Consider the following 17,395-nt stretch of genomic DNA (forward strand, 5'->3'; position numbering starts at 1 on the left):
GATATCTCCGGAGCCATCAAATGAACAGATCTGGTGTGTGACTGCATGTAAATGGACCAGTATCACGAATAGAACAACTGTAGGGGATTCCAACTCAGTATCTGTACAATAACTTTCTTTCCCTCGTCGACTGGGCAGACCACAGAAACAGGAGTCTCAAATCTAAGAATAAGAGGCTGAATCCTGGATCTGCATATGTTTGCTGCTGGGGAACATCACATGGTTGCCTGCTTGAATCCATTGCCAATCAGTAAGGTACCATTATCTTCCTGTCACTGCCGATTGAGAAAGAAGAATGCTTTGACATGTCCACCAACACTAGCAAAAATAGGATGGTAATTAGGTTGCAGAGAAAGATGTATCAACTTGGAGAAGACAATTTGGGCAGTAATGAGGGGGTAGGTTCATGTGAACTTTAGCTATATTCTTCACTCGAAGAAGTTTCAGGGGAGGCTTTAGTTCACGTGAACTTTTGCTCCCATCACTTAATGAAGATGAAATGAAACCAACTAAAATAAAGATAGTAATTTTTTGGTATAATTCAGTAAATGCTCATCCCAGCAAAATTTCTCATGGAAAAAAAAATTGTGATATTAAAAATTTAAAGAATTACATCAGATTTATCTATTAAAAAAAAAAGTAATGGAAGGGGTGTATTTGCATACCACTTTGAAAGGTGAATGGAGGTTTTTTGCTAGGGCCAAAACCAAGGGAGGTGTCTGATAACATAGGGGAAGTTTCTGTCTTGAACCCCTGAACTGATAAGAAAAGAACTTGAAAGTTTATCCAATCAATACTTTCATTTTCTTCTTCTTCTTCTTCTTCTTCTTCTTCTCCTACCCTTTCTTTATTCTCTTCTTAGGACAAAATACAGGGTTTCTACCCCTATATTTCTGAATTCTCTATTCTTCTTTTTTCTTTTCACAAATATGTTGATTTTCTATATTTTGATATGGAGTTTAAACTTTTTTATGAAGATGATTGATAATTAATTACTAGTGAAAAATGACTGCTGGTTTCTATGGAACATAGGAAACCTTCCCAGGTTTTGGTTTTTTTATTTAAAAACACCCATTGCCTAGTCCATAATTGTCAAGGCAATTAGGCGATGGCTAGGCGATAAGGTGCTTTTAGAGGGTCACCTTGCCCAAATGCCTACATATTTATAAGTAACAAACCACATAATATTTTTAATTTATATTATAAATAGGACACTAGATATTATTAGATTAATTATTCTTATTGTGGGTTTATAATATTAATATTATTATTCTTATACCAGTTTCTTTTTATTATTTTCTTATTTTTTGGTTCAATCCACACTTTAAGACTTTTAAAACCTAAATTAATAAGTAAGAATTAACTTCAAGTTTTTATCCAATTAACACACATGAACAATCAATAGGACTTTATCATCTTCTTCCTAGGACCAAACAAGGTCTCCGCCCTTTTGTTCTTTATGCTTTCTTTCCTATCTTATTTTTCTTCTCTTAAATATGTTAATTTTCTATATTTTTTATATGAAATTTATACTTATTTAAGGAGGATTATGGCAATTATTAGTTAAAGATTACTGCTTATTACTATGAAACCTAGGGAACTATCCTAGGATTACCTAGGTGACAAGCTGCTCTCCTGTTGCCTAGCTAGCATCACCTTGATGCCTAGAAAACTATGGCATAGCCTTGCCTTGGTGCATTGAAAACTATGATACCCCTTTTGTGTAGAGGAACACCTAAGGAAGAAAACACATAAAAAAGATTTCAAATCAAACTTCACTTAATCTAGACTAAGGTCATGAACAAATAATCATCACCACCATCATCATCGTCATTGTCTCTGTCATCATCAAAGGCTTCTCCCAACTATATGGGATCAGATAATGAATCTTGTTCCCCCATTCCATTTTGTTTTGTTCCATATCCAATATTGTTAAATTAAGATCACTTTAACCATTTCTTACTACAACTTATGTCCTTCTCGGTCTGCAGCTAGTCCTTCTATCCCCATTAACTTCTAATAGATTTTGCTTCTTCTTATGGGTGTTTCAAATGGTCTTCTATGTACATGACCGGAAAAAAAAAATCTTAGTCTATAAGGGTCATTGTTGTCCAACTCTTTGAATAATAAATCTCTCACTAGCTCCCACATAACTAGGGGGCAGAGCCAAGTATATTGGTGGGGGGTGGGGGTCCTTGGCCCCCCAAACTTTTTATGAAAACCATTATTTATATGGTTACATAGTGGAAATTGGGTAAAAAATGTAATAAAGTGGGTCCTTGCCCCCTCCCCCCAAAATGTTGCACATAACTATTGTTTTCAAACCACTTCTTTTGAGGCAGCCATCACTTTTTCTTGGCATAAAAAGGTAGCCATCACTAATGATATTTTAAAGTATTCAACAAGGAAGGACACACATTGAAATAATCTTCACGAAAATTTATTTGAGCACCAAGAAACAATTGCTCTATGCAACAGGGCATATAGAGATCAGTCTATTTCAAAGAATCAATCTTGCACAGTCCAACAACAACCAAAAATAAGGATGGCAGGAAAAATAGATGGAGAAAAATCACCATTAGATTTCAATAGTCAATACAAATCTGAATGACATGGGACTACCTCTAGTCTCCAGAATATCATACGAACCATCCCTTACATGCCATTATGCCAAGCATACTTAAAATCCACAAAGAATGCTCACTATCCATAAAATGTAAACCAGACTTTCTAGAAATATTATATCCTTATCAATAGGGCTTTAAATGTGATAAAGTTCAGATCTGTATATGTTTCAGTGTCAGAATAACAAAAGAAAAGAGAGAGTGACAAGAATAGAAGAGATGAGAAGAGGTTGAAGGAAAGACTAGTTAGAACTAGAGAGCCCATCTCTAGACTATTGTGCCCCTCACTTAATAACTTAGAATATAATAGTAATTACATCTAGCATATAACATAAAGTAAAATGATTAGACTACCCTTATATATCAAACTCCAACGCTCCCCCTCAAGTTGGTAAGTATATGTCATATAGTCTTAGCTTGTTACATATATAATCAACACTTCCCCAACTCAACCCTTTGGTGAACAAGTCAGCCCATTGATTTCCTATGTTCACATATGTTGTACTTGTTACTCCACTAAGTACCTTTTCTCTCACAAAGTGGTAATCAACTTCTATATGCTTTGTTCTTTCATGAAAATTTGGATTAGAAGAAATATGAATTGTAGCTTGGTTATCACAATATAGTTTCATAGGAGTGTCAATCGAGTGATCCATCTACTCTAAGAGATTCTTCAACCACACTGGTCCACATGTTGTGTGTGTCACGACTCTATATTCAACTTTTGCACTCCTTGCTACCACTGCCTGCTTCTTACTCTTTCATGTCACCAAATTGCTGCCAAGAAAAGTGCAATACCCTATAGTGGACCTTTTATTAGATATGGAATTGGCCTAATCAGCATTAGTTTATCCCTCTATCTCAAAGACTTCCTCCACTTTTATATAACAAGCCACAACCTAGAGCTCTTTTCAAGTATCGTACAAACCTTAGAACCACATCTTAATGTGGGATTCGAAAATTCTACATAAACTGACTCATTACATTAATCACAAATGAAATATTGGGTCAAGTAATAGTTAGGTAGTTCAACTTACCCACCGACCTCCTATACCTTCTAGGATCTTCAAACTCCTCACCTGCATCACTACTCAACTTGACATTCAATTCCATGGGTATCTCAGCTGGTTTGGCACCCAACAACCCTATGTCATATAGTAGATCAATGACATATCTCCTTTGGCACAAATTAATACCATACTTGGACTTTGCCACCTCTATCCCTAAGAAATATCTTAGCTTACCAATGTCCTTTGTCTAGAAATTATCATGCAATGGTCTTCAACATATTAATCCCCAACTTGTTATTGCTAGTAATAACAATATCATCTACATATACCACCAATAAAACCTTTCTAGCACCATAATCATAGTTGAATATTGAATGGTCAACCTGACACTATTTCATCCCAAATTTTTTCACCACTTCACTACATCTATCAAACCATGCATACAGAGATTGTTTAAGTCCATAAATAGCTTTCTTAAGCCTACACACCTTACCATCATCCCCCTGAGCAACAAACCCTAGTGGTTGCTCCATATACACCTCATCAGGAAGATCACCATGTAAAAAGGCAATCTTGATATCAAGTTGAAACAAAGGCTAATCATACATAACAACTAGAGAGATCAACACACGAACAAAACCAATCTTGGTAACAAGAGAGAAAGTCTTTGTGTAGTCAATGCCATATAGCTATGAATAACCTTTGGCAACCAACTGAGCTTTCAACCACTCAACACTACCATCAGGTAAGCACTTGACTATGTATACCCACTTACATCCTACAACATGCTTACCAAGAGGGAGAGTGGTGAGATCCCACGTATGATTATGAGCCAGAGCTGAAAGTTCATATTCCATCACTTAATGCCATCCTAGAGAGGTAAGGGTTTGTTGAACATCCTTAGGAATGGAAACAAAAGACAACAACGAAACAAACTATCAATGGGAAGCGGAAAGATGAGATACAAAAACATAATTAGAGATAGGATAAAGGGTACAACTGTGTTTACCTTTCCGCAAGGCAATGGGAAGGTCAAGGTTAGAAACAGGGTTTAATGGTGGTTCAGAAATAATTGTTGGATCCATAAACTGATTGATGTGTATACACTTTTCAAATAGGTGATCGTTCAGCGGGAAGTTGCACTAAAGGCAAAGACTTGGTTGCAACTAGAACAAGAGGAACGAGGTCCTCGCTAGGAACTAGAAGCAAAAGAGGAGAAGAAGAGACACCCAACCTAGAAAAGAAATTAGAACAAACACAAGGAATGTAACATCTGGACACACAGAGCAACGCCAAGAATTGGGAATCTAACACTTATACCCTTTCTAGGCCCTAGAATAGCCAAGGAAAACATAGTACATCATGCCATCTAATTTTTCTATTCTAGGCCCAAGATTATGAACAAAACACACACCCAAAAACCCTATGAGTGAGAGGAAAATGAGACAATGTAGGAAACAAGACAGAAGGAAAACTAACCATCAAGAATGGATAAGTGCAAGAGGTTTGATGAATAATACCATGTTGTTCTAAATATTGTTGAAAATGTGTATAAAATATTCTCAAACATTATCAAAACGTAGGATCTTAATATGTACACCAAAATGAGTGTGAATTTCAGCATGAAACTTTTGAAAAATGAAAATAATTCACTCATTCTTTCATAAGATAAAGCCATGTCATCCTTGAATAATCATAAAAAAATAATAAAGTACTTGTAATCATTATGTAACGCATTTTATTTGGAACCCAAATGTCTGAATGGACCAAAGAAAAATGACTCGACATATGATTATCAACTCTATGACTAAGGGGAACATGATAATGTTTCCCATACTGACATAACTCACAATCCAAAATAAAAAGATAACTCAATGCTAAAACAAGTAACTTAAGAGCTTTAAGAGATGGATGACCAAGTTTGTAGTGCCACCGTAGTGGAAAAAAAGATGACTAAAGAGCTATTGTCAAACCACCACCACTATCAAGATAATACAGTCCACTAACTCCATGCCCTCCACCAATCTTCACCCTCATCTTGAGATCTTGAAAAACACAAGATGAGGGGTAAAATGTGATAGAGCAATTCAGAGATTTGGTCAATTTACTAGCAGACATAAGATTAAAAGGGAATTTGGGAGCACACAAAACTGAAGACAAAGATAGTGACCTAGTGTTAATATTACCAATATCACATATGGAAGAAGTTGATCCATTAGTAAGGGTAACAATGTAAGTTGTAGAGGATGAAGAAAGAGAAGAAAACACATATGGTGCCCCAATCATATGATCACAAGCTCCAAAGTCAATGATCCAATGGGAGGGTTTGGATGCCAAAAAGTCATACCTAAGTGGTTAAGCGTAGTTATATTCTACTAAGAAATGGCTTGGAGCAACTACTCATACTCATCACATGGAACACTCATCATCTCTTGCCCGGAGGCATCTATAGATGTAGGAGGTGTCTAATCGGCTCTTTTAATTTCTTATCTCATACTATCACCATTAGCTATTGCATGATTTGCCCAAGTTGAAAGTGAACCATATAGATCATAGCAAAAATTTATAGTATGTCCTTTCATACCATAATGTATACACCTTCTCAGACCATTGCTATCCGCTCTACTACAAGCTCCCCTGAATCTCAACCTCCAATACACCCATCACCATGACTATACATGTTCCCACCACCACCATGACCTGGCTAAACTTTCATGAGTTCCTCCTCTACCTCCACGACCTCCCCCTCTTGTCATTCCAAAAGAAGACCTATCTGATATGGTGGAGTTCTCCGTAGGTTCAAATGAAATCCTCTAGAGATAGACAAACACATCTTTAAGAGAGGGAAGGGCAGACCCACCTAGTATTTGTGCTCTCACTAGTATTCAGACTTCAATCCCATTAAAAATCTAGTTACATCAAGTTGCTCCCTCTGTTGTTTCTAAATTTTGACATCAAATATAAGGGGGTGATACACATTCAAATCATTCTTAAGATTCCTCAGGCTAGCATAATGTTCCTCAAGACTTTGATTACCCTATTGCAAAGCTTCTTTTTCCCAATCATGTAGTGAGTAAAGCTTCTTTTCTAGACTTGTGTTCACTACTATCTCCAATAGCTGCCATAAAAAAATAATTTTTTTCTTCTTCTCACACTAGTATATCACCCTACCTTACTAATGATCACTAGGCTACACACCCACGATTGACTATTGCTGAAACATTTACTATCACAAATTTCAGCAATAGTAATCACCACTATTCTCCACTTTCAACACCACAAAAATCACCCAAATACACTTCACCCACATGATACTAGGTCTGCAATACATCAGAAATTGCTTCCATTATAATCTCATGCAACCCACCTATATAAACTAGCACAGGTCAGACTCAAACCTGTTAGACTACTAAACTACTATAAACAGATATCTTTGATCCATCGATTAGGGTTTTCTAGCAACCACCTGAAACCAACACAATATAGCAATCTGGATGCATTAAAACCTCTAGAAGGAAAAAATGACCACTCCTTTTCAGCCTTTTTGTCAAACTCCAAGTGAATGAAGAGAAAATTGCAAAATACTAGATTGGGAGGCACAAAAAACTAGGCAAATCTGAACTGATTTATAATAACTCTGATACCATGATAAAATTTAGATTTGTATATGTTTCGATTTTAGAATAATAGAAGAAAAGAGAGAAAGAAGAGAAGAGAAGAGAGAAGAAGAGGTAGAAGTAAAGATTGGTTTGAACTAGAGAACCCATCTCTCTTTAGTTGGCCAACTAGTTAAGTGTGGGACACATCACTTAACTTAGAATATAATAGTACTTACATCTAGCATATAACATAAAGTAAAATGACTAGACTACCCTTCTATAGCCGATTCCAACAAAATGGACTCTGAAAGTCTTGAAACCTAAACCAATCATTTTAGATTAAATTGACCTATTTACATAAATGGACCAAATTTGGATTTAACCCCTACCGATCCAATTAAGATCCGAGCCCTTTTTTTAAAGGAAAAGTTGAAGGGCTAGACAAGACGGGTAGCCCTTCCCCAAGAATCAAAATACAAATATGACTGAGATCCTTTGGGACTGAACCTAAACTAGTTGGACAATAGGGTGGGCATTTGTACTAGCCAATCAGCCGCCTGGTTTGCTTCACGATATGTATGCCAGAAGGAAATGCTTTTCAATTAAGATCCGAGCCCAATTAAATCATATAATATGTTATTATATAAGATTTATAATAATAAGTTTAATATATCATATTATATATAAGTAAAAAGCAATTAAAACTTTCTTTATTTTAAGAAATATAAAGCAGACTCCTATTAAATATGAATCTGATATGAGATCCCTACAAAACTGATTTCATATTGGATTTGGATGTCAATGTTAGATAATAGGATCAGATTCAAATGTGGTTGGGTCTGATCCAAATTCAAATCTCTTCAAAACTTGCATTAGAATTCTTCTAAAATCTCATAGAGTGTGCATCTTAATGTAGGGTGACAACTAACCATGCAAAATGCTGATGTTAACTACTGGTTATGATAACATCAACCATCAGTTAGCATCTCTAAAACTAGAACATTGTACTCTGATGAAGAGATAGGGATAGTGAGGGTTAAATTCTTAATTCTACTTCTTTATACATATTCTTTCATTCTTTTGTCTTGTATTACACTTCTTGTATCTTTGGGACATAATTGTCCTTTAAATTTTCATTAATATAAATATATCTCTTGGTGTTGTTGACTCATTAGACACACATCAAATTTGTTCATCTTCTTTTGTTTGAACTGCACTGGTATGGTATTAGAGCAAGTTCGTTTTTTGGGACCAATGGTTGGAAACCTTTCCTTTGGATTTCAAAAATCTTTTCCTAACTTTTATATCATGATTAAGCTTAGGAAAGCCAAGAAACCAAATCTAAAAGGACTATGGTTTTTAAGGATGACTAAGTTAGTCTTATTGAGCATCTATGAGGTGGATCATATAATTGATTTATATTAAGATTCTAAAAAAAGATTAAAAAAATAACTTAATTATAACTTGATGTAAAAAACTTGGCTCCTTGTATAGTTGTTGTAGAAGATCAATTTTCAACATCTCCAAAACCTTTAAGTTCATTGATAGTCTTGATGTTGGATTTCATGTAACTTCCTTAGTTGGAGAAAAGTTGAATAATGGTGTAGAATCACATTAAAGCATAACCAATTACTTATGAGAGATTCCATTTGATCATATGTAACACTCTAGCTTTTTAGTACCAATTAAGCATAAAGAAGTTTGTTAAAAAGGTTGCACACTTAAACACACCATTAGTAAACTTGATGTGCTTGTTATCACCAAAATACATAGGGTTGACAATCTCCCCCTTTTTGATGATAACAAACCACTGGTAAAAATAATGATAAAACAATTAAGCTTAATGGGGGGTCCACTCATAGAAGATTTACCTCATAATGATGTGCCCAAACATCTCTTATGCTATCTAGATTGTTAGCTAGTTTGTTTCTATCCCTTGTTAGTCTCACATGATAGTTGTACATCATATCGTCTGATATGTTAGAGGGACTACTTATGGTGTGTTCCTTCCTTCTTGCTCATCTCTCATGTTATTAGATTATGCAGGTGTCGATTGGGATGGTTGTCCAAATACTAGATGGTCCACTACAGGGCCTTTCTAGGTGACTCTTATTTCTTGAAAATGTAAAGCAAAAAATAGTTTCTAAATCAATCATTGAAACAGAACATCAATCCATGTCTTCAGCATGCAGTGAAATCATTTATCTCCAATCACTCCTATGTGACCTCAATCTTGATCATTCATCACCGGTTCCCTTATTTATTAACAATCTTAGTGCTATCAAGATTGCTTCCAATCTTGTTTTCCATAAGAGGACAAAGCATAATGAAGTGGAATGTCATTTTCAAATATTTCCTCACTACTTGTCGCATTTCATTTTCTCATGTATCTTTCAACCTTCAATTGGTAAACATTTTCACAAAAGCTATGACTAGAGTGAGACATACCTTTCTCATGAGCAAACTGATGATAGCGTCCCTACATCAGTTTAAGGGGGAGTGTAGAGACATGGACAATGAGGGTTAAAGCTATAATTTTACTTCTTGTTGCACATATTCTTTCATTTTATACTTTGTGTTATTCTTCTTGTATCTTAGGGGCGGAATTATCCTTTTACTTTTCATTAATGTAAATACATTTCTCTTGGTGTGGTTGACTCAATAGGCACACATCAAATCTATTCATCTTCTCTTGTTCGAATTGCACTGACATCTAATACCAAGTACCAAAACTTACTCTAGAATTCTAACCAAGGAAACAACAAATAAGAGAGCTTAAGAATGAGTAGTAGAAGAAATAGAAGAAAAAGGAATGTCTTGTATCACTCTTCCATTCTATCAATGTATATAATGATGTCTTGGCAGTTACATAAAGCCTATGTAATAAAATAAATTTGAAATAAGAGCAAATGACAAAAGTATCACTACCCTCTCAACACTCTTAAAAGTGACATTGGGTGTTCTAACTTCCAATGCTTAACACCTACAATATGGCTTTTGTTAGAACCCAACCTTCACACCCTCTTCCCACAAAAAGAAAGAACTCATGTATTCATTTGCTTTTGTCTCCTCTCTCTGTTTCTTCCCATTCCCTCCATAAAATGTGGAAATAATTGCAGTAAAGAGAAATAAACTTCTTTACAATTATATATACTAATGAGAATATGTTGTTGCCATTAAGCATTACACCCCATCTGGCAAAGTGATATAAGTTGTCCACTTACATTTTTAACCCCTTGAGAATCATAGTGCAATTAAACACAGGTACTATGGCTTGATATTTCATTGCAAGCTCTGGAAACCTTCCATTTTTCAATTACTTAGTTTTTTTTCTTTTACCTTTCAAATGCTACAATGAATAATGGAGGTAGTTAATACCAATCAAATAAATAAATAAAAATAATGGAGTCAAATGGCAAAAAAATTATTCTTATTACAGTAATCAGTGCCATACCACTCTCTAGCATTGGTAAAGAGGGATTATAGGCTTTTTAACCCTAGTCCCAACAGCCACCAAAGTCCAAGGTAGAAATAATAGACTTGAGAATTATCTTTATGTTCTTAATGCATTGTCTTAGTGTATTCGTTTTGTAATCTTATTGGCTTATTGTAGTTTAGACATTGATATTTCTCTTCATTTTCCCTTTCATTCTTGGGATGGGAGGAGAGTAAGGTGTGGACATGTTTAACTGAAACCTTCCATCACAAAGGTCTACTGGGAAGGCCACAACAACCCAAAAAGAAAGTTGGATATGTTTGAATTTTCCAAAAGGCAAAAGTTGCCACCTGCAAAGAGTGTTTACACCATTAATGGTCCAAAGGACTGAGAATTGCTGCTTGCTTGCTTGTCATCTTTATAGATAAGTAGATGTCACCTAAGTTTGTTGAGCAGCATTCTTAACCTTGCTTTTGACATTTGCTACTTTTCATAACAATAGAGAAAATCCTACTCTATTTTTAAGCTGTGGTAGTGAACAATTTCAAGGAGTTACAACCTATAAAGATTGAACATGTATTTAATTTTTTGTGCATCTTTGATTTATTTTTTCTCTCTCTAGGTATTCCTAGACATTGCAGTGTTGGTGGACGCACAAGGTGACATGCTGGACAACATAGAATCACATGTATGGAACTATTATTATCTTTTGATGCATAATATCTGCTATGAATGAAGTGCAAATATGCTTCTCTATGCTATTTAGAGCAATGCATATAACACTATGAAAATTGGGAGGGTATAATCAGCAAGAGGTGGATACAAGAAGTTGTTCCTCATGCACAAAATCTTGACATGTTTGAAATCAATTACTCAACATGATCTGATATTTTTGATCAGCTAATATAATCCAAGTTCAGAACATTGCTGGTCCTATTTTGGCCCTTTCAAATCTTTTAGGCTGTGTTTGGTTTGACGGAGAGGATTTTGGTGGGATGGGATGGGATAATGGGTGGAAATTTTCCACATTCCATTGTTTGGTTGCAAAAGGGAAAATAGTGGGAAAATCGTTTCTAATAACAATTATTAAATAATTAATTAGATAATTAATAATAATTTTATTATTTTATATTTTACTATTAATTAATACTAAGAATTAGTTAATTAAATATTAATTAAGAATTAATATTTTAAATTTATTTTGTCAATATTTGCTATTAATTAATTAATATTATTAATTTTCATTATTAACTTTTTAATTAATTAATTATTCATTAATTACTTAATTAATTATTAATATTTTTTTTGTTAATTAAAAATATCCGAATAATATATTTTTAATTTTTAGTATTTTATTATTAATTATTTAAAATTAATAATTAAATAATCATTTCTTATCATTAATTAATATTTTAATTTTTATTAGTTGATATTTAATTATTAACATTATATTTACTAATACGTATGCCTTGATTAATAATTTTAATATAATAATTTATTAATAACTTTAACATTGACTAATTGTCTTATTAATTATTTATTTTACTTAATTTATTAATTTTATTTAAATAAATTATAAATAATAAAATAATTCTTTCTTTATTAATTAATTAGTTAATTAATTATTCACTATTTTGTTATTAATTATTAATTAACTAATAATATTTTTCTGGTTTAGTATTTTATTATCTATTATTAATTTTATATTACTTATTAATTATACCATTTTAATTTTTATCAGTTTATACTTTACTATTAATATTTGATTTTATTAATGCTTATCACTTAATTAATAATTTTTACATTTTATTCTGAAATATTAATTATTTATTGAATTATTTTTACTTGATTAATTATTTATTTTAATTTATTTATAAATTATTTTTTATTAAATTATTTAATAATATATTGTTAAATAATTAATAATTTATTAATGGGTCACAAGTCTAATATATGTGTTTTTATTATTAAACAAGATTCTGACTTGTTTCCCACCAAAAATGGTGGGATTCTACATCCCAAGAATTGGGATCTATAATCCCACCTTTTTCCCATCCCATCTCATGAAATCCCACAAACTAAACATGGCAAGGGAAGAATTATCCAGAATATTTCATATTCCCCCCCCCCCCCCCCCCCCCCCCCCCCCGCCCCAAACCAAACCGAGCCTTAGGGATTACTTTCAAGGTGTTCATCATAGTTTGATTTCTGTATTCGTCCTTTCTCCATTCTTGCAAAATGCCTTGTCAGTTTTCAAAACTTAGAAACCTGTTCACTAAAAGCAGTTTCCTAAAACTTTTTGAAAACCCCAATGCTTTTTGAACTAAACCGCTGCTTTTGAAAACTCAAATTTGATATATTTGAAAATTGTTCTAGCTATCAAACCCACAACAGAATAATATTAAAAGTCTTCTTAATAAATACCTGTTTCCAATACTCTTCAAGCCTTGCTTTTCTTTATATGTGGTTTGTCTTCAGTATGCACTCAAGATAAACCAAAGCTTCATTCCCCAACTATAATACTCGGAAAATACAGTTTTAATGTTGATTTTCTTGCCACTTTCTCAGGTATCAAGTGCAGTTGACCACGTACAGTCAGGAAATACTGCTCTTGAAAGGGCAAGAAGTCTGCAGAAGAGCTCTCGCAAATGGTTGTGTATGGCTATTCTTCTCCTACTTATAATTATTATCATCACTGTTGTGTCTGTGATCAAGCCTTGGAGCAGCAATAATGGTGCATAACTGGGACAGCATGACAGCATGTCATGTAATATATTGATTTTATTTTTTGGGGCGTTCTTTTTCTGGATTTTGAGAGGGGGAAAAGTTGGTCAATGAGACTTTGATTCCCGTTGGCAAAAAGTCCCATGTTCTTTTTTCAGATTTATGTGGGAACCAGGGAAATCTTATTTTCTTGGGTATCACTTACCCGGGAGGAAAGTTGCCAACACTTGAACAGGACAAAAATGCCCCTTGTAATAATGGATTTTTGTGGCTAAAATGGTCATTGTCTTGTTTGCATGGGAAATAAAAGAACATGTGTAAATGCACTTGCCCGGATAAGTCTTTCCAGGGAAACACTTACCTGGGTAAGTGCATTTATCCGGATAAGTAACTTATCAAAAAGCGAACAGGGCCTTCATACAATTGGATATTTAGTATCGTTGACAAGTTATTATTAAATGTTATTTTCCTGGTTATGGTTCAAAATATTGGTATTAGCCAAGGTTCAAAACTTCGGTATTGCAAAGCTATTTTATTAGTAAGGTAAAAATTCGATTCGCAATGGAACATGCATTGGATGCAGCATTGCCTGGCGTAATGCTAAACGGATCAGATTCAGCAATAAGTATCATTTACTTACAAATATAAATATTCTTAAGCTTTGAGTTAATTCAAATAAAATAATTAGATATAAATCTAACGGAAAAGTGTGGACAGGCCCAATGCAAATTTCTGATTTCCATGCAGAGCTATAAACATTTAAAATGTCAATAATCCACTCTCTATGCACCAACGCTCGCTCATGAATTGACATCAATTCTGAGCTGGCACCTACCCCAACAGTACTTTGGGCCTACAAATTCGGACTCTGGGCTGAACCGTCATTCTCCCTAAATCTAATCATCATAGTCACCATAATAGTTTTGGTTATCTACATGAATCCTACTTTACCATTCTGCTCTGTTCAGTGTAATATGCAAAGTTTACAGCATTGGAAATGCAAAAATGTATTGGAAGGGTGATTAAGATGCTAGTAAAAGTCAAATAAATCCTTGAAATGCATCATTAAAACTAGATTTAAGTCTCAAAAAATTTTAAATGTATAAACACACAAGAATAATGTTTTAATAGTTTATGTGCAATATGAACTACCAAAAGATTCTAAAGAAACATTGGGAATCGGAAAAGAATCAAAAGATGACTTAAATCAATATGCATATTTAAATTATTAATTAATTATTTTATTTTTTGGTTTTTGATATTTTTGGTTAGTAAAATATTAATAAAACGATTTGCTAAAATTCCCTATAAAATAAAAACAAAAGGCATTGATGTTTTGGCAAATTTTAATAGTATAGCTAGTGGAAGAATCTCTCTTTCATGTGGTGACTTGTGATTAAGGTTAAAGAAAACCATCGATGCATATTGTATTGTATCTTATGATACATAATCTCGGTTTTTGATATTATCAATATGTAAAAGAAAGGAAATTTAAGACCAACTAGTTGTTACCCGTGTGATGCATGGGTTTTATTAAGAAAGAATAATTGAGAAAACCGAGATTAAAACTGTATTTTGATCTATTCATTGGATCATGGGTTACAATATATAATGTATTGAAAACTTGTAGAGGACATAACTTTGTGCTTAGTTGTCTAATTGAGGTGATCTTTTTTTTTTTTTTTTTTGGGTAACATTTCATGATCTTTGCAACTTCATCACACAAAAAAAAAAATCTCATTTTGTAATCTCAATTTTCAATTTTCAGCTCTTTTTATTTATAAAAAATTAAAAACTAAAATAAAAGTACAAATTGAACCTAAAATAATATACACACACAAAATCTAACCTATAATATATCATGTTATACATATAAAAATGGATGATGTGTCATGGTTTGATTTGTCTAACCTAGATAGTTAAACCATTGACGCATGACCTAGAGCCAAAAGCTATTTAGCCTCTAAGTTGATTTTTAAAACACTTATTTTATTTGTTCAGTGAGTTAAATAATATATTTATTCTGAAATATAAATGACTTAATTAATTAACTTAAAATTAATTATCTTTTACATTGAAATAGATTATTTAGCCTAATAGTATATCATTGAATATCACCATTTCAATATAATTGTTTTTTGTAGATAATTATAATTTAATATAAATATATCTAACATATATAAAATTACAATTAAGTTTAAATGGATATAGATATAAATAAAGTCAATGAATTTCATGCAACTTAATGGATAAATGTAGAGGAGAGAGAATTAATATTGTCATGAGTCATTGAAGGAGAGAGTTAATGGCGTAATTAATGAGAAGAGATAATTAAAAGATTTAATGAAAAAAGAGGAGAGGGAGTTAATGGTGAGCTACTGAAAAGATATAAAAGTCTTAAAGCTGATTGGCCACTTGAGTTATTTTATTCAATTTTAAAATGAGAAAAATTCAAGAAAAAAGATAAAAATAAGTACTTCTCAAAACAACCAAAAAATAGATAAATGCCTCTCAAAACTAACCACAAAGCATAAAAGTACCAGCTTGGCACATTCCATTTTAATATATAGATATAGGTTTCATCTTTAAACAATAATAAAATATGGGTAATAATTAAAGCATAATGGGCATTATCTAATATTAATTTAATCTATGAGTATTGATATTAAATTAATTTATGAGTATTGATTATAGAGACCTAGAGGTATAATTGCTTTTCCCTCTGGGCCGCAAGTCATTGATTCAACCATTTGGGTCGAACTGGTCAAATTATTATTATTATTATTATTATTATTATTATTATTATTATTATTATTATTATTATTATATAATTTTAGTTTTAAACTTTTATACTAAAACTTAATATTTTAGGCTAAAAAAGGCATTTTGACAAAGTGCCTTCGAACAACTAAGCACAAAGTTATGACCCCCAAACTTTAGGGTAGAAGTTAAAAATGATTAAAAAACTAAAAAAGTCACCTAGTTTTGTTAAACCAAGACCGGTTCACGATTCTCTGGTTTGTTGGTTATGGTTAATTTTTTCAGCACCAACTTTTAGAGCTAGATTGAACTGACTGGTGGACCTATTCATGGTTTTTCCAGTCAGACCAGCTAGTCCAGTATGGGTCTCTGAACACTATCTATGTATGGATGGATACTAATTTTAGGAACATTGATACATGGGGCTAATTCAAGTTTGAAATATGTATATTTGTTTTGTAATAGTCAAATTATGATGTACAAAGTTTGGAAATATCAATACATATGGTAACATATCATATGATACATATCAGTTTTTGAGGTTATTAATGTGGAAAATAAAGAAAAATTTAGGAGTATTCTTAACCTTAAATAATAATAAAAGATGAATAATAAAGGCAGTTTAATGGGTATTAACTAAAATTAATCATTAAGGCTCAGTTTGGAAAGAGTGCAAATGCAAATATATACAGTGCAAATACATACTAAATAATACAAAATATAAGGTTTTGCACTCTATATATTTGCATTTGTACTCCTTCCAAACTGAGCTTAAATATCAATGTTTAAAAGTGCTCAATCACTAAAATTAATCACTCACTAACTATCACTGGTTAAAAGTGCTTAATATTGAATTTGTTAGTATTGAGGCTATTCATACTTTGAACCATGATTTTATTAGTTGATTTTTCTACTAGTAAAACATGAGTTTGGTTTGTAAAGGTCAAATGTGGTTCATAATGGTTGACATTCCCATAAAGTAGGTTGATGATATCTTTATTCACTAGTGGGCCCCTTGTGCAATGAACTAAAAAAAAAAAAAAAAGTTGTTGGGGATCATAGGGCTTAAAACATATTGCTCTATGGGGCTATATAACCCAGGGGTAGGGATGGCAATTTTCCCCATCCCTGTCCAGCAACCAGCCTCCCCGACTAGGCATGGATGATGGAGACTACCTCAGCAAGGATAGGGCGGGGATGGGATTAATAGGAATACTCGATCTGGGACAGGGAAGGGAAAGG

At 32.9% G+C, this 17,395-nt stretch overlaps 1 protein-coding gene across 2 annotated transcripts in view; it reads left to right on the top strand.

Annotated features, from left to right (window-relative positions):
- Positions 1-13,670, top strand: part of LOC148848964 (syntaxin-132-like) — a 76,856-nt gene extending 63,186 nt beyond the window's left edge. For both annotated transcript variants that reach the window (XM_088952314.1, XM_088952316.1), the window contains 2 exons: positions 11,292-11,357; positions 13,238-13,670. In XM_088952314.1, coding sequence (XP_088808440.1) covers positions 11,292-11,357; positions 13,238-13,411 — 240 coding nt within the window. In that variant the 3' untranslated portion in view covers positions 13,412-13,670. The remainder of the gene's footprint in view (positions 1-11,291; positions 11,358-13,237) is intronic.
- Positions 13,671-17,395: the final 3,725 nt, after the last annotated feature.

This window comes from Nelumbo lutea, chromosome 6, assembly GCF_056320005.1.
Source record: "Nelumbo lutea isolate HS-2025 chromosome 6, American lotus-T2T, whole genome shotgun sequence".
Taxonomy (NCBI): Eukaryota; Viridiplantae; Streptophyta; class Magnoliopsida; order Proteales; family Nelumbonaceae; genus Nelumbo; species Nelumbo lutea.